At 37.8% G+C, this 24,304-nt stretch overlaps 1 protein-coding gene across 17 annotated transcripts in view; it reads left to right on the plus strand.

Annotated features, from left to right (window-relative positions):
* Positions 1–24,304, plus strand: part of SCMH1 (Scm polycomb group protein homolog 1) — a 217,030-nt gene that overhangs the window by 152,714 nt on the left and 40,012 nt on the right. For 15 of the 17 annotated variants that reach the window (XM_063608326.1, XM_055094628.2, XM_063608314.1 and 12 more), the window contains 2 exons: positions 16,041–16,273; positions 20,762–20,888. The exons of the other annotated variants lie outside the window; for them this stretch is intronic. In XM_063608326.1, coding sequence (XP_063464396.1) covers positions 16,041–16,273; positions 20,762–20,888 — 360 coding nt within the window. The remainder of the gene's footprint in view (positions 1–16,040; positions 16,274–20,761; positions 20,889–24,304) is intronic. 17 annotated transcript variants of the gene reach the window in all.

Here is a 24,304-nt window from a genome sequence, read left to right on the forward strand (position 1 = left end):
GGGGGAAAGGTGGGGAAAAGATTGAGAAATCGGATGGTTGCCGTGTCTGTGTAGAAAGAGGTAGACATGGGAGACTTTTCATTTTGTTCTGTACTAAGAAAAATTCTTCTGCCTTGGGATCCTGTTGATCTGTGACCTTACCCCCAACCCTGTGCTCTCTGAAACATGTGCTGTATCCACTCGGGGTTGAATGGATTAAGGGCGGTGCAAGATGTGCTTTGTTAAACAGATGCTTGAAGGCAGCATGTTCGTTAAGAGTCATCACCACTCCCTAATCTCAAGTACCCAGGGTCACAAACACTGTGGAAGGCCGCAGGGTCCTCTGCCTAGGAAAACCAGAGAACTTTGTTCACTTGTTTATCTGCTGACCTTCCCTCCACTATTGTCCTGTGACCCTGCCAAATCCCCCTCTGCGAGAAACACCCAAGAATGATCAATAAAAAAGAAAAAAAAAAAAAAAAAAACACCAGCCCGGCCAACGTGGTGAAACCCCATCTCTACTAAAAATACAAAAATTAGCTGGGTGTGGTGACACATGCCTGTAATACCAGCTACTCGGGAGGCTGAGGCAGGAGAATCACTTAAACTTGGGAGGCAGAGGTTGCAGTGAGCCAAGATTGCACCATTGCATTCCAGCCTGGGTGACAGAGCGAGACTCCAGCTCAAAAAAATAAAAACAAAAAATAAAATAAAAACTAGTACTGGATTTTGCAAGAAATAGCAAGTCACCCTGAAGTTATAATTGTATGGCATTTACAATAAAGAGAATTTTAGATTAAAAAAAAAAAAAAAAAAAAAGAAACTACCACTTGCTGAGTTTCAGAGTGAGCTTTTTAATTTTTTTAACTTTTAATTTAAAAAATTATTTTTAATTGTAGGTATGTAATTGTTATACATATTTATGGGATACATGTGATATTTTGATACAGGCATACAGTGTGTAAGGATTAAATCAGGGTTATTGGGATATCAATCACCTCAAGCATTTATCTTTTTTTTTTGGTTTAGAATCAAAGGAGAATATCCACAATTACCTGAAAAGGTTATTTCAGTACTCCTCCCTTTTCCAGCTACATATCCCATGAGTCTGGAGTTTCTTTGTAACTTCAACCAAAAATTACGTATGGCAACAGATTGAATGCAGAAGCAGATATGAGCATCTAACTGCCTTCTGTTAGATCAGAGATGAAGAGATTTGCAAAAATATAAAATAATATTCTTTTCACTAAACTTATTGTTTTGGAAAATATAATTTCATAAAAAGGTGTTAACATGTTTGTGTTAACTTAAAATTCATATTGTATCTAAGTTTTAATTTCTAATATGATAAATGTTGATAGATACAACACATAACAACTCTTTGTGGACCTCCATAAATTTTAAGAGTGTAAAGCGGTCTTGACACCAAAGAGTTTGAGAATCACTAGCAAAAAGGACAATATTGGCCAGGCATGGTGGCTCACACCTGTAATCCCAGCACTTTGGGAGAGTGAGGCAGGTGGATCAGTTAAGGCCAGGAGCTTGAGATTAGCCTGGCCAGCATGGCAAAACCTCATCTCTACTAAAAATACAAAAATTAGCCAGGCGTGGTGGCGCATGCCTGTAGTCCCAGCTACTTGAGAGGCTGAGGCACGAGACTCGCTTGAACCTGGGAGGTAGAGGTTGCAGTGATCTGAGACTGTACCACTGCACTCCAGCCTGGGCAACAGAGCAAGACTCTGTCTCAAAAAAAAAAAAAAGAGAGAGACAACATGGTTAGAGTGGAATAATCAAGGGAGAGTGGTAGGAAGTAGGTCAGAAAAATAATGAGGAATCAGATCATATAGGGCTCCGAAGTTCAGCATAAGGACCTTGGCTTTAGTTCTGAGTGAAAGGGGAAGCTATTGAAGGTTTTGAGCAAAGGAATGGTGAGATCTGAAGCATGTTTTAACAGGCTCACTCTGGTAGCTGTGTTCAAATTAGAGTAGAGGAGCAGAGACAAACCATTCAAAAGGCTTATTGTAAAAACCCAGGTTAGAGATGATGGTGGCTTAGGCCAAAGAAGTATGAAGGGGACTTATGAAAAACGATCAGATTGTTAATACATTTTCAAGTTATAGCTCATGGACTGCTAATAGGACAGGAATATAAGAAGAAGAGAGGGGTCAAGGACAACTCCAAGGTTTTTAGCTTGTGCCATTTGAAAGGAGATAGAGAAGTCTTGGGAAGAACAAGTCTATGGACTGAGATAGGTGAGTCAGAAGTTCAGTTGCAGATATACTATGCTTAGAATGTCTAATAGATTTTCAAGTAGGAAATTGTATTAAAAACAAGAAGTTTAAGGGAAATTTCTAAGCTGGTAATATAAACTTGGAAGTTTTAATTACAGGTAGAATTTAAAGCCATGAGGCTAGAGGAGATCCTAGGGTTGTGTTCTGAAAATGTGGTCCCCAGACCAGCAGCATCAGCACTGCCCAGAAAAGCAAATTCCCAGACCTACTAAAGCAGAAACTCAGAGGCTGGGGCTCAGCAATCTGAATTTTAACAAGCCATGCAGACTAAAGTTTAAGAACCACTTACCTAAGGACTAGAGTGTAGACAGAGAAGAGAAATCTGTTCAATGACACTCCTGGGACATGCCCATCATTTACAGGTTGGTAAATATTTTACATCTCCCCTTTTTCTACAGTATGAATCTTAGTTTCCGCCAACATCCTATAATACACATAAAATAAGTTTCAGAATTCTATATGCATACCACTATGGAAAAACTCTTAGAAGAGTTCAAGATTTGTTTACGTTTTTTTCCTCCTTAGATGGTTAAAGTACTTAAAGTACTCTGTTCAAAAATTACTTGAATTACTTTTTTTCCTTCAGTGTAATTATGTTATTCATTTAAAACACAGTTGTGAATTAGCCAGGCATGGGGACACACATCTGTAGTCCCAGCTAGCTACTCAGGAAACTAAGCTGGGAGGATCGCTTGAGCCCAGGAGTCCGAGGCTGCAACGAGTTATGATTGAGCCACTGCACACCAGCCTAGGTGACAGAGTCAGACCCTATCCCTAAAAAAATAAAATATAGTTGAGTTTATTTGTTTCTGTTTGCATTCAGTTTAAGGTTCAGTTTTTGTCCTTATCTTTATGGATTTAATTTTATTTTTTGAATATATAGAAAATTAACTTGCTTCCAAGAGTCAAAAATCATACAAAACATTTACTAAGAGAAGTATCGTCCACCCTTTCTCTTCTACCTTATTCCTTCCACCACCACTACCCTCTTTAAGCAATCACTTTCACTATTTTCTGGTTTATCCTCCAATGTTTCATTTTACAAAAGTAAGCAAATTTATGTGTGTTTTCCTACCCTTCTTACACAAAAGGTAGCACGCTCTATATTCTCTTTTGTACTTTGCTTTCTTCTTTTACTTAACAGTATACCCTGGGAGTCACTCCTTTGCAAGTTCACAAAGATCTCCCTTATTCTAAGCTGTAGACTACTCCATTGTGTATGTGTGTGTGTATACAATCAATATAGTTTCTGGTATTTTACAATTACAAATAATGCTACCATTGCATAAATAAATACACACACACACACACACACCAGAAACTATATATATTGTGTATGGATTATTATATATAGTATATTGTACAATAATATGTAATACTGTATATGTATTGCTTAATAAAGTTGTACACATGTATTTTCATATTTGGAGGTGTATCTTCAGGGTAAATGACCAGAAGCGGTATTCTTGGGTCCAAGGGTAAAGGCAAATATAGTTTTGTTAGATACTGCCAAATTCCCTTCCACAGAGATGCTACCAGTTTTCATTCTCACCAGCAATGTGCCTGTTTTCCCGTAGCCTCACCAACAGAGTATATTATCAAGCTTTTGACTTTTTTGCCAATCTGATGGGTGAGAACTGGTTTCTCAATATAATTTTAATTTGCATTTCTCTTTTTATGAGTGAAGTTTAACATCTTTTCATATGTCTAGGGTGCCATTTTATCTTTTTTTTTTCTTTTACAGGTTGTCATTTCTTTTGCTCATTTACCCGTGTGATTATAGGTCTTTTTTCCTCTCAATTTTAAAAGTCCTTTGTATGTTAGATACACCCTTTTATTGTAATATATATCGTAAATATTTTCTCCCAATTTGTACTTTGCTTATGGTAGTTTTTCATTTGTTTCCCATGCAAAAGTTTTTATTTTATAGTTAAATTTATTAACCTTTCATTATAGGAATTCACCTATATTTTCCTCTAGTACTTATATATTGTTTTTCTTTTTTATTATTACATCTCTGATCCATTTGGAATTTATTCTTGTATTTGGTGTGAGAAATAGATCTAATTTGTGTTTTTCCAGTGGCCATCCATTGTTCCACTATCATTTATTAATGTCTTCATCTTTGCCCTAGTAATTTGAGATACTGCTTTTATCATATCCCAGATTTATGTGTATAGTTGGGTCTGTTTTTCTGTTCCATTGGTGTGCCTGTCCATTGGTGTACCAGTACCACAGTTTTCATAATAGAAGCTTTGTATTTTAATGTCTGCTAAGGCTAATTCCCTCAGCTCTCACATTCTGTTGTTTTCTTAGTTATTGTTATGGTTTCTGCTTTGTGTGTTTGGGGTTTTTTTTTTTTTTTTGGTTTTGTTTTGTTTTTTGAAACAAGGGTCTCATTATATTGCTCAGGCTGGTCTCCAACTCCTGAGCTCAAACGATCAGCTTCCCAAGCAGGTGGTACTACAGGTATGCACTGCTGCACCCAGCTAGTTTGTTGTTGTTGCTGTTGTTTAGAGACAGCATCTTGCTATGTTGCATAGGCTGGTCTTGAATTCCTAGCCTCAAGTGACCCTCCCACCTCAGCCTCCTGAGTAGCTGGGACTACCAGTGTGAGCTACAGTGCCTGGTTGTGGTTTTTTTTAATACATACAAAGTTTAATGTCAACTTATCCAGCTCCAGGGGCAGGGCAGGGCAGGGGCAGTGGGGAAAGGTTTCTTTGTATTTTTATTGAGGTTGCATTAAGTTTGTAAGTTAACTTAGAACTAACAACTTGATGATATTGAAAAATAAAAGAACAAGGATAGATGTCTTTTTGTCAAGTCTACTTGTGTGTCTTTCAGCAGTGTTTTGTAATTATCTTCATATGGATTTTTCATATTTCCTGTTAACTTTGTTCCTGAGTATTTCTGCCTCTGTTACATTATCTAACTGATTTGCTATATATGAAGGCTGTTGAGTTTTGTTACTTATTCTGTTACCTTGCTCAATTCTTTCACTGTCTGAGCTAGCTTCATCACTGATTTTATAGGGATGCACTGTCCAATAGAAATGTAATTTGAGCTATGTACATAATTAAAATTTTTGTAGTACATTTTAAAAAGAAAGGCTGGGCGTGGTGGCTCATGCTTGTAATCCCAACACTTTGGGAGGCCAAGGCGGGCAGATCACAAGGTCAGGAGATCGAGACCATCCTGGCCGATGTGGTGAAACCCTATCTCTACTAAAAATACAAAAATTAGCTGGGCGTGGTGGTGGGTACCTGTAATCCCAACTACTCAGGAGGCTGAGGCAGGAGAATCGCTTGAACCCAGGAGGCAGAGGTTGCAGTGAGCCGAGATCACGCCACTGCACTCCAGCCTGGGCAACAGAGCAAGACTCCATCTCAAAAAAAAAAAGCAGGTGAAATTAATTTTAATACTATATTTAATCCATAATATCCAAAACATTATCATTTCAATATGTAATCAATATAAGACATTATTAGTGAAATATTTTACATTCTTTTTCTACTGTGTCTTCAAAATCCAGTGTGCATTTTGTATTTACAGCACATCTCAGTTTGAACTAGTCACATTGCAAGTGCTCAGGAGCCACATGTGTCTAGTGCTTACTTTTTTGGATGGCGCATACCCTGTCATGTCATCTACAAATACAGATTGTTTTACTTTATCTTTTCCAATTCTTAGGCTTCTAATTTGTTTCTCTTATCTTAATACTTTGGTTAATACCTCCAGTGCAATGTTAAATATTAGTGGAGCTAGTAGGTATCAGTACTTTATTCCTGACCTTAGTGGGAATACCTCTTGTAAGTAACATCTTGTAAGTAACCTTTCTCCAGTAAGATGTTTCCTTTAGGATTTTGGCATATATGTATTATCATGTTAATCACATAGCAAACTATTTATATTTTCTTGAGTGCTTAATTTTGTCAAAAACCTTTCCAGTATTAATAGAGTCATCACATAATTTTTTTTCTTAGACCTATTAATAAGGTCTGTTGATTGATTTCCTAATATTGAATTATCTTTGCATTTATAGTATAGACCCAACTTGTTCGTGGTAGTTTCTTAACTCTTTTTCTTTTTTTGCTTTTTCTTTTTTTTATTTTATTTTATTTATTATTATTATACTTTAAGTTTTAGGGTACATGTGCACAATGTGCAGGTTAGTTACATATGTATACATGTGCCATGCTGGTGTGCTGCACCCACTAACTCGTCATTTAGCATTAGGTATATCTCCTAATGCTATCCCTCCCCCCTCCCCCACCCCACAACAGTCCCCAGAGTGTGATGTTCCCCTTCCTGTGTCCATGTGTTCTCATTCTTCAATTCCCACCTATGAGTGAGAATATGCAGTGTTTGGTTTTTTGTTCTTGCGATAGTTTACTGAGAATGATGATTTCCAATTTCATCCATGTCCCTACAAAGGATATGAACTCATCATTTTTTATGGCTGCATAGTATTCCATGGTGTATATGTGCCACATTGTCTTAATCCAGTCTATCATGGTTGGACATTTGGGTTGGTTCCAAGTCTTTGCTATTATGAATAGTGCTGCAATAAACATACGTGTGCATGTGTCTTTATAGCAGCATGATTTATAGTCCTTTGGGTATATACCCAGTAATGGGATGGCTGGGTCAAATGGTATTTCTAGTTCTAGATCCCTGAGGAATCGCCACACTGACTTCCACAAGGGTTGAACTAGTTTACAGTCCCACCAACAGTGTAAAAGTGTTCCTATTTCTCCACATCCTCTCCAGCACCTATTGTTTCCTGACTTTTTAATGATTGCCATTCTAACTGGTGTGAGATGGTATCTCATTGTGGTTTTGATTTGCATTTCTCTGATGGCCAGTGATGGTGAGCATTTTTTCAGGTATCTTTTGGCTGCATAAATGTCTTCTTTTGAGAAGGGTCTGTTCATGTCCTTCGCCCACTTTTTGATGGGGTTGTTTGTTTTTTTCTTGTAGATTTGTTTGAGTTCATTGTAGATTCTGAATATTAGCCCTTTGTCAGATGAGTAGGTTGCGAAAATTTTCTCCCATTTTGTAGGTTGCCTGTTCACTCTAATGGTAGTTTCTTTTGCTGTGCAGAAGCTCTTTAGTTTAATTAGATCCCATTTGTCAATTTTGGCTTTTGTTGCCATTGCTTTTGGTGTTTTAGCATGTTTGCCCATGCCTATGTCCTGAATGGTAATGCCTAGGATTTCTTCTAGGGTTTTTATGGTTTTAGGTCTAACGTTTAAGTCTTTAATCCATCTTGAATTAATTTTTGTATAAGGTGTAAGGAAGGGATCCAGTTTCAGCTTTCTACATATGGCCAGCCAGTTTTCCCAGCACCATTTATTAAATAGGGAATCCTTTCCCCATTGCTTGTTTTTCTCAGGTTTGTCAAAGATCAGATAGGTGTAGATATGCGGTGTTATTTCTGAGGGCTCTGTTCTGTTCCATTGATCTATATCTTTGTTTTGGTACCAGTACCATGCTGTTTTGGTTACTGTAGCCTTGTAGTATAGTTTGAAGTCAGGTAGCGTGATGCCTCCAGCTTTGTTCTTTTGGCTTAGGATTGACTTGGTGATGCAGGCTCTTTTTTGGTTCCATATGAACTTTAAAGTAGTTTTTTCCAATTCTGTGAAGAAAGTCATTGGTAGCTTGTTGGAGATGGCATTGAATCTATAAATTACCTTGGGCAGTATGGCCATTTTCATGATATTGATTCTTCCTACCCATGAGCATGGAATGTTCTTCCATTTGTTTGTGTCCTCTTTTATTTCATTGAGCAGTGGTTTGTAGTTCTCCTTGAAGAGGTCCTTCACTTCGCTTGTAAGTTGGATTCCTAGGTATTTTATTCTCTTTGAAGCAATTGTGATTGGGAGTTCACTCATGATTTGGCTCTCTGTTTGTCTGATACTGGTTTATAAGAATGTTTGTGATTTTTGTACATTGATTTTGTAACCTGAGACTTTGCTGAAGTTGCTTATCAGCTTAAGGAGATTTTGGGCTGAGACAATGGGGTTTTCTAGATATACAATCATGTCCTCTGCAAACAGGGACAATTTGACTTCCTCTTTTCCTAATTAAATACCCTTTATTTCCTTCTCCTGCCTAATTGCCCTGGCCAGAACTTCCAACACTATGTTGAATAGGAGTGGTGAGAGAGGGCATCCCTGTCTTGTGCCAGTTTTCAAAGGGAATGCTTCCAGTGTTGGCCCATTCAGTATGATATTGGCTGTGGGTTTGTCATAGATAGCTCTTACTATTTTGAGATATGTCCCATCAATACCTAATTTATTGAGAGTTTTTAGCATGAAGGGTTGTTGAATTTTGTCAAAGGCCTTTTCTGCATCTATTGAGATAATCATGTGGTTTTTGTCAATGGTTCTGTTTATATGCTGGATTACATTTATTGATTTGTGTATATTGAACCAGCCTTGCATCCCAGGGATGAAGCCCACTTGATCATGGTGGATAAGCTTTTTGATGTGCTGCTGGATTCGGTTTGCCAGTATTTTATTGAGGATTTTCGCATCAATGTTCATCAAGGATATTGGTCTAAAATTCTCTTTTTTGGTTGTGTCTCTGCCCGGCTTTGGTATCAGGATGATGCTGTGTGGCATGTTTTTGGCATGTTTTTGCAGTGGCTGGTACCAGTTGTTCCTTTCCATGTTTAGTGCTTCCTTCAGGAGCTCTTTTAGGACAGGCCTGGTGGTGACAGAATCTCTTAGCATTTGCGTGTCTGTAAAGTATTTTATTTCTCCTTCACTTATGAAGCTTAGTTTGGCTGGATATGAAATTCTGGGTTGAAAATTCTTTTCTTTAAGAATGTTGAATATTGGCCCCCACTCTCTTCTGGCTTGTGGAGTTTCTGCCGAGAGATCTGCTGTTAGTCTGATGGGCTTCCCTTTGTGGGTAACCCGACCTTTCTCTCTGGCTGCCCTTAACATTTTTTCCTTCATTTCAACTTTGGTGAATCTGACAATTATGTGTGTTGGAGTTGTTTTTTTTCATTTTCTTAATGTCCTTTGATTAAGAGAAATATTTTGTTTTAATGAGGCCATATATATCTTCACTCTTTGATAATTAGTGCTTTTTGTGTCCTGTTTTAATAAATCTTTGGCCGCCCCCATAGTTTTGAAGGTATTCTCATTTGTCTTCTAGAAATTTGATGTTTTAGCCTTCACATTAATTTTTGTATCTGGTGTGAAATAGAACTCAAGTTTAATTTTTTTCCATATGGATACCTATTTGACTCACCACAATTTTATTGAAAAGACCATTTTTTCTCTCCACAGAATTGCAAGGGCACATTTATCATAAATCAGATGACTATATATGTGTAGTTAATTTTGGAACTCTCTATTTTGCTCTGTTGATTCATTACCCTTGCACCAATAATATATGTCTTTTTTTTTTAAGATAGAGTCTTATTCTGTCACCTAGACTAGAGTGCAGTGACACCATCATGGTTCAATGCAGCCATGACTTCCAGGGCTTAAGTAATCCTCCCACCTCAGCCTCCAGAGTCACTGGGACTACAGGTGTGCACCACCATGCCCAGCTAATTTTTAAAAAAATTTTTGTAGAGACTGGGTCATGCTATGTTGCAAGGCTGGTTTCAAACTCCTGGCCTCAAGCAATCCTCCTGCCTCAGTCTCCCAGAGTGCTGGGGTTACAGGCATGAAACACCATGCCCAACAAATAATATATGTGTCAATTACTGTAACTTTATAATGAGTCTTGCTATTTGATGATGCACGTTCTCCAGCTTTGCTGTTATTCATCAAGATTGACTTGGCTACTATAGGTCCTTTGCATTTCCTATTAAAATTTAGAATTAAATTGTCAATTTGCATACATACACCACACATTTTTTAGAAACTGCTGAGATTTCTATTGGAATTGCATTGACTCTAGATCAGTTTGATGAGAGTTGACACCTAACAGTGGTGATGCTTTCAATCTATGAATGTAACATATCCCTTCATGGCCATGTGATATCTAGATCTTCTTTAATTTCCCCTATCAATATTTTATAGTTTTCAGTGTAGATGTCTTGCCCATCTTTCACTGAATACTTGATGTTATTTGATTTTGTGGATTTTTAAATAATTTTCAAATTGTTGCTATTTAGAGAAATACATTAGATTTTTAAATATTAGATTTGTATCTAGTGACCTTTCCAAATTCATTTTTTTATTTTAATAGATTTTGTAGACTTGTAAGGAGGAATATTTATGTAAACAATCATGTCACGTACAAGTAATGCTTCTTCCCTTACAGTCTGTATTTATAGATTTTATTTCTTTTCCTTTCCTTATTGCATTGACCTCCAATACAATGTCGAATAGAAGTGGTGATAGTAGTTATTTTATTTTATCCCATAATTCAATAAGAAGTGTTCAATATTTCACCATTAGGAATGCTGTTGATTATAGGTTTTTTATAGATGCCTTTATCTAGACTAAGGAAATTCTCTTTTATTCCTAGTTTATTGATAATTTTTATCATGAATGGATGTTGAATTTCGTCAAATGCTTTTTCTTCATCTGTTGAGATGATATATAGGTTTTCTCTTTCATTTAGTGAATGTATGTGTTCAGCTGATTGTATTTTCCATTGTTAAACAACCTTTGTATTTCTGAAATAAATCCCACTTAGTTATGATATATTATCCTGCATGTTATGATATGATATATATAGGATTGTATATCTGATATACATATAGAGAGAGACCTAGATTTAATTTACAAATACTTTGTTAAAGATTTTGGATGTATGTTCATGAGGGATATTAGTCTATAGTTTTTTTTTCTCGTAACTATCTTTGTCATGTTTTGGTATGAGGGTTATGCTGGCCTTATAAAATGAAATGGGAAGTGTTCCCTCTTCTATTTTTCAAAAGAGGCTTTGCAAGATTTGTTATTATTTCTTCTTTAAATATTTGCTAGAATTCATCAGTAAAGCCAGTTTAGGCCTGGGATTTTCTTTGTGGAAAGATTTTTAATTGCAATTGCAATTTTTTATTATGTATGAGGCTCTTCATATTCTGTTTTTTTCTTGTGTCAGTGGTGTTTTTGCTTTGTTTTGTGTTTTAAGAGAGAGACCCATATATTATGTAAATAATGGAACAAACAAACAGATTTTTTAAAAATCATAATTAAAATGTTAAAATGTAAAAAAGATGAACAAAGTGTAAGAAAAAATAGTACCCACAGAAATATCTATATAAAAAATTAAATGGACATCTTATACCTAAAAAATACAGTATTAGGAATAACTCATTGCATGGGTTTAAGGGCAGACAAGAGCCAACAGAAAGGAGTAATAAACTTGATGAAAAAATAGAAAATATCCAAAATAAAGTACAGTGAGAAAATACAAAAAAAAATTAGAGCATTAGAGATAAGAGATAGAGCCTGTAATCCAGGCTGCAGTGCAGTGGTGTGATATAGCTCACTGCAACCTTGAACTGGGCTCAAGCGATCCTCTTGAGTAGCTAGGGCTACAGGCACACACCATGCTCAACTAATTTGTTTTTGTAGAGATGGGGTCTCACAATGTTGCCCAGGCTGGTCTTGAGTGACATTTTATCTCAATTTTCATATTTAATTGGCATAAAGTTATTCATACTATCCTGTTCTCTACCCAATGTCTGATGGATCTATGATGAAATTGTCTCTGCGTATTCTATATTTATTAGGTATATGTATCAGTTAGGTTGGTTGGTTAATTGGTTATTCATGTTATTAGTTTTCTTTTGGTTAGTGTTTATAGAGTACATTATTTTCATCTGTTTGCTTTCCTCTTCCTGTGTTTTTATATTTTGAGTGTCTTTGTATCTCAGGGCCCTCTTATAAACAAATATAATTGAGTTCTGGGGGTTTTTTTTGGTCTGGTTTGTTCATTTATTCCTACTGATTGTTTTACTTAATCCACCCTTCTTTAATATAATTATTTATTTGGGTTTAAGTCAACATTTTGCATTTTGCTTTTTGTTTTCTATTTGTCCAAGTTCTTCCTTATTTCTTTATTCCTCCTTTCTTGCCTTCTTTTGGATTAATCAAGTATGTTTTATTATTCTACTTCTCTCCCCTTAGCTTTTTAGTAATGCATTCTTATCCCTGATAATTCTTTAATTAATTGCCGTATGCAAATATGCATATTGGACTTATTAAAATCTACCTTAAATAAGTGCTCTAACCACTCCCAAATAATGCAAAATTCTTAACAAAGTTTGGCTCCATTTACTCTCCACTTTCATCCTCTGTGCTATTACTGTCACATAACTTATTAATACATATATTATAAATGGCACAAGCCATTTTTATTATTGTTTTAAATAATCAGTATCCTTTTGTATCAACTCACATGTTTACCCTTTCTCGTGTTCTTCATCCTTCCTGTAGTTTCATGTTTCCATTTGGAATGTCCTTCAGCCTGAAGAACTTCCTTTTCATTTTCCATAGTTAGGTCTGCTGGTGACAGATTCTCTCAGCTTTGATTATTTGAAAATCTCATTATTTTACCTTTATTTCTGAAGGATATTTTCACTGGGTGTATAATTCTATCTTTGGTAGTCTGTTTCTTTTAGCCCTTTAAGGATACTATTCTACTTCTTCTTGCTTACACAGTTTTATTAAAGAGCCTGCTATCACTCTTATTGTTGCTCCAGTAATGCTGTTTTTCTCTCTGACTGCTTTTTAAAATATATCTTTGTATTTCCCCCCTGTCTTTTATTTCATCTGTATTTCATCTTTTGTATTTTCAGCAGTTTGACAATTATGTGTTTTGGTATCGTTTTCTTTGTATTTTTCCTGCTATGGATTACTGAATCCATAAGCATCCTGAGTCTGTGGGTTGATGTCTTTCATTAGTTAGAGATTAAGTCTCCGCTGTTATCTTTTCATATATTGCTTTTTCTTCATTCTATCTGTCTTCTCCCTGTGGGATTGCAGCCACTCATATTTTGGACCTATTGACTGTGTCTACTTAATCTCTAATGCTCTAATATATTTTTTCATATTTTCTCACTGTACTTTATTTTGGATGTTTTCTATTTTTTCATCAAGTTTATTAATCCTTTCTATTGGCTCTTGTCTGCCCTTAAACCCATGCAATGAGTTATTCCTAATATTGTATTTTTTAGTTATAAGATGTCCATTTAGTTTTTTATATAGATATTTCTGTGGGTACTATCTACCTTTTCTTATATTTTGTTCATCTTTTTTACATTTTAACATTTTAATTATGATTTTTTTAAAATCTGTTTGTTCCATTATTTGGATAATATATGGGTCTCTTTCTATTGCCTGTATTTTCTCTTGATTACTGATCACACTGTTTTGACTCTGTTATGTCTAATAATTTTTGTAGTATGCCAAACGTTTTATATTAAAAGAACTATTGAGGCTCCAACTGGTATCTCCCATGAGAAAGAATTCTTCTTTTCCTCTGCTAGACTAAATAGGATAGGGCCTGATCACCTCAATCTAATTCTGGATTGAGTTAGACCACATCTGGATTGTGCCTATGGTTTATGCTTGTTTTTTGGACACGGACCCTCTTGGGCTCTTGGTTGGGAACCTAATTTCTAGTCCTTAGCCCTGAAACACTGCAGGAGATTGTCCTACCCTTGAGAGGTCTGGGGCTTAGTTTTATTACCTCTCACCCCTTATAGTTGTAAAATATCTTTAAAAGGAGATCAGCCATGTATTTGGGGTATACTACCTACTTCTAGTGGAACCTTATCTCCTAAAACCACAAGATTATAGGAGATTTTATTCTGCCTTTTAAAAGCTCTCAGTCTAGCTTTGAAGTTCCAATGTGCTGGCCCAATGAGAAAAACTGGCCACATGCAGGGGCTCCTTAAGTTTCCAGTTTGTCGCAGCAGCTCTCATTTCTCTTTCCTCCAGTAGAGCCCCTCACCACATGCCAAGCCTGATCCTTAGTTTATGCCAAAATTAGCAGATGCCCTCAGGAAAGAAAACAGTATCAGCTACCTCAGAGGCCACCCCTTGGAATTCCAGTTCATCTAATCCTCATGACAGCTCTGTGGTGTCTTCCTCATGACAGCTCTGTGGTGTCTTTTTAAATAATTACTCTGACTTTTTCTAGTTGTTGCATCGTTAACATTGTACTACCACAACTATCACTTCCTACCTGGAGGCCTAGGAAGTATTATCTTCTACCTGCCCTATATAATAGTTTATTAACTGGTCTCCCTAATTCTACTCTCGTCCCTCTCACAAAGCAGTCAGAGTGGTCCTTCTAAGTATATCTTGTCCCTCCCCTGCTCAAAACCCTCTAGTGGCTTCCCTTTATATTTAGAATAAGTTCAGTTCATTTTCACAGGCTGCAGTCCTACACAATTTTACTGCTACTCACTCTCTAACCTAATTTCTCTCTACCCTCCCCTTTGCTCACTCAGTTACAGCTCTACTGACCTCCTTTCCAATTTCTCAAACACACTAACATGTTCCTGTCTCAGACTCTTTGCACTTGTTGTTATACCCTCTCACATCTTCATAAGGCATTGTGCCTTTACCTCTTTCGGGAGCTCTGTGTAAATGTCTTCTCCTCAAAGAGGACTTCCCTTAAAATTTTGTTTCCTTACCCTGCATTAATTTTAATCACAGCACTTAGCACTACCTGATATTATACCGTATATTGTGTTATTTTTTTAATTTTCTTTCTCTCTCACTAGGAGGTAAGCTCCATGAGAGTGGAAGTATGGTTTGTTCACAGTTCTATCCCCAGAGCTTAGTACAGTGTATAACTTATAGTAAGTTCTCACTATTTGTAGGATGTCTTAGATATCCCTTACCTCAAAAAATTCTCAGTTTAAGGAAAAAATGAATACTTGGAGTAAAATTAAGAAGTACTGTAACATAGATGTCTACAGAATGCTTTGGGAGTAAAGAGAGGACACTGACCTAGTTGGGACATGGTCAGAGAAGGCCTCAATAAGGAGGTGGCCCTGGATCCAGTGTTGAAAACTGAGTATTGATATGTGTCTGACAAAGAGTAATAGAGAGCTCAACATATAAGGGCTACTAGAACATGGGGTTGGATGATAGGAAATGACATCAGTCATAATGGGAGAGCAAGATGGGCAGAGTCAAAAAAGTCCTTAGAAATCAGGTTAAAGAATTTAGACCTTACCTTAAAGGTAATAAGGAATAAACGTTTTTAAGAGCAAAGATTTTTAAGGAGAGATGCTATCAGATTTACATTTCCACATGTTCCTCTACTCCTCACTGCAATAGTCAAACTAAAACTTCAAGTAGATTGATGTAGAAAATCCCTGGCATGGTTATCAGGGCTCAATTTTAAAACAAGTTCTTATCCCAACTCACTATGTAACCTGCGGAGGGCATTGTGTCTTGTTCTGAGCCTCAGACCTTCATTCTTAGCAGGACAGAATTACAGGTTTCTAAGAGCCCTTTCAACTCTGAGCCTATGATTCTATTAATATTTATATACTTCACCTTTGACTTAGGTCACAATACTTGTCTAAGGTGCCTTAGGAAGAAAAATTTAATATTTTTTCTGCATCTGCCAGAAATAATTTAAAACCTCCAATTCCAGCCAATCTAAATTCAGTCTTCTTCAGAGATTTCCTTAACATTTAGGTCAAATGCCAGGAAACCAGCTTCTTGGAACAAAACTACCTGAGCAGAAGTGGCAAGTCCTTTTTTTCTTCTGGCTGGGATGAGAATGCAGGGGGGAGGGAGGGTGATAGAATGAGTCTTTTTCTTGCAGTTGTGATTCCAAAGAATCCCTATCCTGCCTCCGATGTGAATACTGAGAAGCCCAGCATCCACAGCAGCACCAAAACTGTCTTGGAACATCAACCAGGGCAGAGGGGGCGTAAACCAGGAAAGAAGCGGGGCCGGACACCCAAGACCCTAATTTCCCATCCCATCTCTGCCCCATCCAAGACAGCTGAACCTTTGAAATTCCCAAAGAAGAGAGGTCCCAAACCTGGCAGCAAGGTAGGTAAAATGTGGGTTTCCCAGAAAGGGATAAGGGATTATAAAGGGGTCATTCGGCCAGGCGCCGTGGCTCACGCCTGTAATCCCAGCACTTAATGGGAGGCCGAGGCGGGCGGATCATGAGGTCAGGAGATCGAGACCATCCTGGCTAACACGATGAAACCCCATCTCTACTAAAAATACAAAAAATTAACCAGGCGTGGTGGCGGGCGCCTGCAGTCCCAGCTACTCGGGAGGCTGAGGCAGGAGAATGGTGTGAACCCGGGAGGTGGAGCTTGCAGTGAGCGGAGATCGTGCCACTGCACTGCAGTCTGGGTGACAGAGCGAGACTCCGTCTCAAAAAAAAAGGCAGGGTTGGGGGCGGTCATTCATCCATACCCATCTCTCTTGGAAAGGGGTACATCTGGCCCTCTTCTCTATCTTGTATATCTTATAAGAGGAATTTCCTAGATCGTCATCCCTACTTGCTACTTACCTGAGAGTTGGTAATATTAAAGATAGAATTGTGGAGGATAGGAAACAAATTTTAACTTTGAAAGTCACTCATATTTGAGGAGATTCTGGTCTAGTGTACATGGAAGAAACTGCTCTTTGTTAACCTTTCCAAAGTAGATGTCCAGCATGTGGACAGAAAGCACAAATTAACTCTGTAAATGTTTTTTTTTTCTTTTAATCAGCTTTTTCAGGTTGAATGTAAATATGTTTTTTGCTATCTCTACCTCTTCTTTAAAAAAAATTGAATACCTACTAAGTGTCAGACTGTATTAAACACCAATACATACATATCCCATGATTTTCACAAAACCCTAAGAGATAGTGTTAATGTTATTTTATAGTAAATTGAGACTTACAGATGTAAAATGATTTTTCTAAGATCACATGGCTAGTAAATGGCAAAAGCTACAGAGATTGGTCCTTAGATCTACTTCCAAGGTCACTGCTTCCCTAGCATATATTCACTCTTTCAGTCTTTCCCACATTTCCTGAGGGACACAACACTTCTAGTATTCTAGTATTGGAAAAGACAGCTGAGTCACCTTCACTGAGCACTGTTACTGAAAGTACTACCTCTTAGTCATGGCCTGTTTCTCATGGGTATCTTCCCTAAGGAAGGCATTGATATGAAAAAAAAAAAAAAAAAAAGACTTCTGTCAGCAGCTTCTCTAGGGCCCCTTTTAGCATCACCTCCTCCCCTCATTTCTTAACTGTTGGGAGATTTCTCTGATGAATCTCCTGCCTGAACAAGAATACCTGAGTTCCAGTATGGAGATGATACCCAGTTCTCCCTGGGCATTCCATCCCAATCTCATTAATTCCTCCATCCCAATCTCATTAATTCCTCCCTAGGGTTAGTTTGTTTGTCTGTTGGTTTGTTTTGCTTGTTTATTAGCTTCCACTGACTTCAGTCCTTGTAGAATATAAGCTCCTCAAGGTCAAGAACCTAATCTTTTTCTTCTTTTTTTTTCTCCTGTGGTACCTTATATCTCAGTCTCTTGGGAAATATTCAGAATATGCAAGATGGGTAGGAGGGTAGGTGGGTGGGTGCATGGATGGAAGGATGGATGGATGGATGGATGGATGGATGGATGATTTTAGTGATGATGTTACCAATCTCAGTTGTCTCTTATTTTTGGCTTCGAATTCTCAGTATCACCTCCTGATCTTCCTGTGTAACACATAATACTCCTCTTGATCTGTTACCACTAACCCAGGTCCTAATTCATTTTTGCCTTCATTACCCACCTCTCATTCTCATGTTGTAGAGGAGAGGCTGAAGGCCCTAAGGATGCCAAGGCCAGAGAAGCCATGCTTTTGATGATGTGAAGATATCTTGAGGACAGTCAGAAGAGGGAGAAAACTTATCTGGGGGACTCCAAAGATAGAACCAGAACCAATAAATGGAAACTCAAGCAGAGAAGCTTTGTCTCAACATAAAAGGAACAGTTAAATCTATCCCAAAATGGAAGTAATGAGCCCCTATAACTAGAGGTGTTTCATCAGGGACTGGATGACTATAGGAGGGATCTTTTAGGGAGAGGGAATTAGAAGTATTGGGTAGATGGTTGGGTTAAATGGCCTTTAAGATCATTCAAAACTCAAAAACTGATTCTGTGATTGCCTCTGCTCTGCTCCCTCAGGAAGTCTTGAACGTAGTAACCAAAGTCCTTTTTCTTTCCAGCCTTCTTGAAAGCAGTCATTCTCATCTTTTCCTGTGTTTTATGTCCTAGCATTTGATACTCTTAATTCTCCTTCGTGTTCTTTTGCCTACCCCTACAAGTGTATATGCCTTCCACTTCACCTGTGAGCCTTATATCCCTTTTTGTTTGTTTTGCTTTGATTTTTGAGGCAGGGTCTCACTCTGTAACCCAGGCTGAGTGCAGTGGCACAATCATTGTTTACTGCAGCCTTGACCTCCTGGGCTCAAGTGATCCTTCCACCTCAACCTCCCAAGTAGCTGGGACTATAGGCGTGTGCCACTATGCCCAGCTAATTTTTAAAAAAAACTTTTGTAGACATGGGGCCTTGCTATGTTGCCCAGGCTGGTCTGAAACTCCTGGGCCCAAGCAATTTTCCCACCTAGACCTCCCATAGTGCTGGGATTACAAGTGTGAGCCACCATGGCTGGCTTTATATCTCTTTTTGAAGCAGAGTAGTCTTGTGGATAGAGCATAAGCTTTAAAGTCAGACAAACTTAGGTTTAGATCTTATCTCCATATGTTACCACCTGTGTGACTTTGGGAAGGCTTCTCTGGATAAAGCCCTGAGCCCATTTTCTCACCTGTAAAATGGAAATGAGATAATGTATGAATACATATAATATTGTACATGTACTTATCTCAAATAGGTTTACATTATTCAGGCACCTAACTTACCAGGCTTCTTCCTTTAGGGACCCAGTGAAATCCTACCACCAACTCATTGAAGTTGAAGTGGTATTTCCCTTCTTCCCTGACTCATTCATTACGTATTTGGATTTTCACTTTTAGCAGTAAAAAAGCATGAGCAGATGTTCACTTTCAATGTGTGTTTTGAATGCTTCATGAGAGTTTGCATGATTGCTTTCACAGGCAAAGCCATCTTATATATGCCTGCTGTCATCAGGGCTATCTCTTTAGAGAACGTACTCCTAGAAGGCAGACAGGTTGATATGGCTCCCAGCAGTTATCCCTACATGAAGCATTTAGTAAAAGTGGATTTTTGGATCTCTGTGATGGTTATGTTCTCCTTGCATTCAGAAAGGCTTTTAGCCAGACGTGGTGGCTCCTGCCTATAATCCCAACACTTTGGGAGGCCAAGGTAGGAGGATCACTTGAGCAGAAGTTCGAGACCAGCCTTGGCAATATAATGAGACCTCATCTCTACAAAAAATTTAAAAGTAAGCCATGTGTGCTGGCACACACCTGTAGTCCCAGTTACTCAGGAGGCTGAGGTGGGAGGATCGCTTGAGCCTGGGAGGTGGAGGTCGCAGTGAACCAGAACCATGCCACTGCATGCCAGCCTGGATAACAGAGCAAGACTCTGTCTCAAAAAAAAAGGCTTTTAGGAAACTATGTCTTAGAAAAACACCTGAGATCTTTCTCCCCCAAAAACTGCCCTGAACAGTGTAGGGGAAATAATAGATTTCTCTCAAATCAGCTCTATTATTTCCTCTATTATTCTATACTGCATGCTTCATAAAAAAATTTTATTTACACTTATTTTATGCTAAGTACCATGCTAAGAATGGTACTTAGAACCAGACTTTCAAAGATTTCCAGGTGAATAGGGATACTTGTATGTAAACATATCATGACAATACATTGACAAATGCAACAGTTCAAAAAACAGAGGTAACATAAAAGAGACAATGATTAGAGAAAAACTAGAAAAGCTTCCTAGATAAACAAATTTGTAAAATAAATTTAAAAAGAGAGCATTTCAAGTGAAAGAGACATCTTATCATTGTAAAGGTGTGGACCAGGTAAAAGTGCAAGTTTTTAAAGAAGCAGTAGAGATTTAGTAGAGTAGGAGATTTAAGGGAATGGCAGGTAATGAGGTGAAGAGAGAGGCAGACAGAGTAAAGTTGTTTGTAGAGTTAGAAGGGTTATTTCTATTTTTTTCGTTTGTTTCCATTTTTAAAGAGAGAAATAAAGTACAAAGTAATTAATGTCAAAGCAGACTTAAACTATGGCATATTTTGCTTTTGTCTGCCCAACTAATAAGGGATCTGAAACTTCATATGATAATATTGAATCTAGTATAAAAGATAATAAATTAAGCTTTGACCCTAAAAAAGACCAGAGGCTTGTATATAGATTCAGAAAATGTCTACTAAGCATCTACTACAGGTATATGTATAGCTTTAAGCCAGATGCTGTGTAGAAAACAAAGATAAAACACTATTCCATCCATAAATATATTTTTGCTTCATGAGTGAATTAAGTGCCAAGAATAGGGAATGAAAAGACCTGTCATGGGTAGCAATTTTTTTCCCATTCATCTTGACAGAGGAAACCTCGGACTTTGCTGAACCCACCACCTGCCTCACCAACAACCAGCACTCCTGAACCGGATACCAGCACTGTACCCCAGGATGCTGCCACCATCCCCAGCTCAGCCATGCAGGCCCCAACAGGTAAGAGCAGATGACAGGACTACCTGCGCACAAGCCCCAGACCTAGTGTCTGCACTTTCTTTTGTCTTACACCAGTAATTAGCACCTTTCCACTTGTAAACCTAGGTAAAATATTTTTAAAAAATTTTATCTTTGGCATTTGAAATAATGTCAGACAATCAAACTTAGGTAAATTTTCTGTGAACTCAGGGATGGGGAACTAATGCAGGGATAGCACCAAGAGCTCCCTGGCCTAGTTTAGAATAATAGCCTTCCTTCCCAGTTAGGGGTGTTCCTTCTGAGTGATCCCTTCCACCTTCCAGAATCCTCCCAGCATTTCAGTAATGGTGCCACCCTTAAAATATGTATGAAATTTCTCTGATTTTTTTTTTAAACAATCATTGATGGTGACAAACTTTGGTACAATGAAAGTAAGGTTGACTTATTGCAAAATCTGGTGGATGAAATGGGTGGGTAATCATCCTGGGTTATGCATATCTGTTCCCATTTCATAAACTGTCTATGACAGTAACTAAAAGAACTATGCGCAGATACACAGCCTTCCAAGGGGGTAACTATAAAGAAAAATACTCATTTTTTAATGTGTAAGTTAAGATAAATGTGTGAAACCCTATTCTGTTACTCAGCAGACACTCCATCTTCTTCTAGGAAGTCTTAAGCAATTGGCATGATCCCCATGGAAGTTAGGGTTGTCTTTCTCTTAGAAGGAGTTGATTACGTCTCTAATCAATCCTAGAATGTAGGAGCCTGAAGGGAAGGCTCAGACAGTTTCCCATAACCGATAGAAGATGAGAGAACCTGCCATGGTCAGGCTGTAATAGTCTTCATTGACCATTGTGTCGCCATCTCTTGAGTGGGCCTTGATTCACTTTGAGTGACTTTGATATCACTTCCCTGTCTGAGCCTCAGTTTATAATCTATACAATGATAGGATTAGTCCAAATAACCTTTATAGTCCCTTCAAATGTTAACAATAAAAGCTATACAGACTGAATGTGATGTGCCACATTTATCTTTTACCTACTTTTCATTTTTTTAACTGTAGAGAACTTTTTAAAAGGTATTTTGATTTGTGTCAGTTACACACATTCATAGTTTAAAGGAATGAAGGGTGTACACAACTTATTACAAAAACAAAACAAACATACCTCGTATCCTCCTGTCAATTACTATTCCCCAGGGGCAATCACTTTCAATTTAACTGATGTTTTTATTTACCTCTGTATCTGAATAGCATGTCTATATTGCTGTCTTTTTTAGTTATTTTTCTAATGACTACCCACTCTAGAAGATGAGAATTTAACTCTTCTTAATCTCCTTGCCCCTTATCCACCCACACATATTTCCCTACCCCAATTCTGTGATATTATAATTTTAATTAGATCAAAATTCAGTGTTTTGTTATTATAACTAGTTAAATGCTGTTCTCAATTGTGCCATGTAGTATACCGTGATTACTTTTCCTTTGTTGCTCAACATTTCATTTTCAGGGGAAATCTTGTTGATTTCCTTGTTATGTGTTTATTTTTCTGTGTACTTATTATTAATTCAACCTTAAACTCTCTTCCTACTGTGTACATCTCTCTTTATGTCCAAGTACATTATATATTCTATCCATGTCATACTCTAGAAGAAATCTCTCCTGGAGCCTTCTTAGTTTCTTGAGATTCTGTTCACCTCTCTTTTTTGGTGAGGGTCTCAGTTTGCTCTTTCCAAGGTCTTTGTTTTCTGTACATCATTCTTAGATTTACATATTTAGTTTTGTATGAAATCTCTTCATTCTCTTGGAAATTTCTCTTAATTCCCAGTACCCTAAAATTTCACTTTGGATATATTTTCACCTACCATACTGGACACTTTTATTTTATAAAATTTTTTAAAATTGGCTGAGCATGGTGGCTCATGCCTGTAATCCCAGCACTTTAGGAGGCCAAGACGGACGGATTACTTGAGGCCAGGAATTCAAGACCAGCCTGATCAACATGGCAAAGCCCCTTCTCTACCAAAAATACAAAAATTAGCCAGGCATGGTGGCACATGCCTGTAGTCCCAGCTACTCAGGAGGCTGTGGCATGAGAACTGCTTGAGCCGAGGAGGTGGAGTTTGCAGTGAGCCAAGATCGTACCAGTGCACTCCAGCCTAGGTGATAGTGTGAGACTCTCTCTCAAAAGAAAAAAAAATTCTTTAATCAATTATTTTCTTTCACTTCTTTTTCTCTATTCACTCCCGTCATACCTGTTTATTCAGTTTTTGAATCTCTTGACCTGGTTCTGTAATAGTCGTATCTCTGTTCTTACCCCTATTCTTTGCCTTTTGGTCAACTTTCATCAAGTTTTCCTCAACTATATCTTCCAAACTTTGTATTGAGTTTTTCATTTTTGCCATCTTGCTTTTTAAATTATAATTATTTAGTACTCCAGTGGCATTTTCCAAAGTCTGTTTGGTAGAAACACCAGACCTGCAAAATGCTCTCCATAAAAGGATTTTACACACATTTAGGAAATTTAGTTATATACATTTAGGAAATGCTTATACTCAACTTCCCCGTGGTTGGAGATTTGCATCTTGTTTATCAAGAGCTCTTTTTGTTGTTCTTTGAAATTTTTTAGAGCAGTTTTAGATTCACAGCAAAATTGAGTGGTAGATACAGAGATTTCCTATATACTCGCTGCCCCTACACATACATTGTCTCCCATTCATCAACATCCTCCACCAGAGTGGTACATTTCTTACAATTGATGAATTTACATTGACTCGTTATTATCACCCATGTCCATAGTTTGCATTTGGGTTTACTCTTGGTGTTTTACGTTCTGTGGGTTTTGACAAATGTATAATGACATATATCCACCATCATGTATAATACAAAATAGTTTCACTGCCCTAAAAACCCTCTGGTCTCTGCCTATTCATCCTCCCTCCCCACTAATCCCTGGCAACCACTGATGTGTTTATTGTCTCCATAGATTTGTCTTTTCCAGAATGTCACATAGTTGAAATCATACAGTATGCCACCTTTTCAGATTGGCTTCTTTCACTTAGTATTATGCATTTAAATTTATTCCATGTATTTTCATGTCTTGATAGCTCTTTTTTTTTTTTGTTGTTGTTGTTGTTGTTGTTGTTGTTGAGACGGAGCCTTGCTCTGTCGCCCAGGCTGAAGTGCAGTGGCGCGATCTCAGCTCACTGCAACCTTCACCTCCCAGGTTCACGCCATTCTCCTGCCTCAGCCTTCCGAGTACCTGGGACCACAGGTGCCCACCACCACACTCGACTAATTTTTTGTATTTTTAGTAGAGATGGGGTTTCACCATGTCAGCCAGGATGGTCTCGATCTCCTCACCTCATGATCCACCCGCCTCAGCCTTCCAAAGTGCTGGGATTATAGGTGTGAGCCACCACGCCTGGCCGATAGC

This window comes from Pan paniscus, chromosome 1 (assembly GCF_029289425.2).
Source record: "Pan paniscus chromosome 1, NHGRI_mPanPan1-v2.0_pri, whole genome shotgun sequence".
In the NCBI taxonomy this organism is placed as follows: domain Eukaryota; kingdom Metazoa; phylum Chordata; class Mammalia; order Primates; family Hominidae; genus Pan; species Pan paniscus.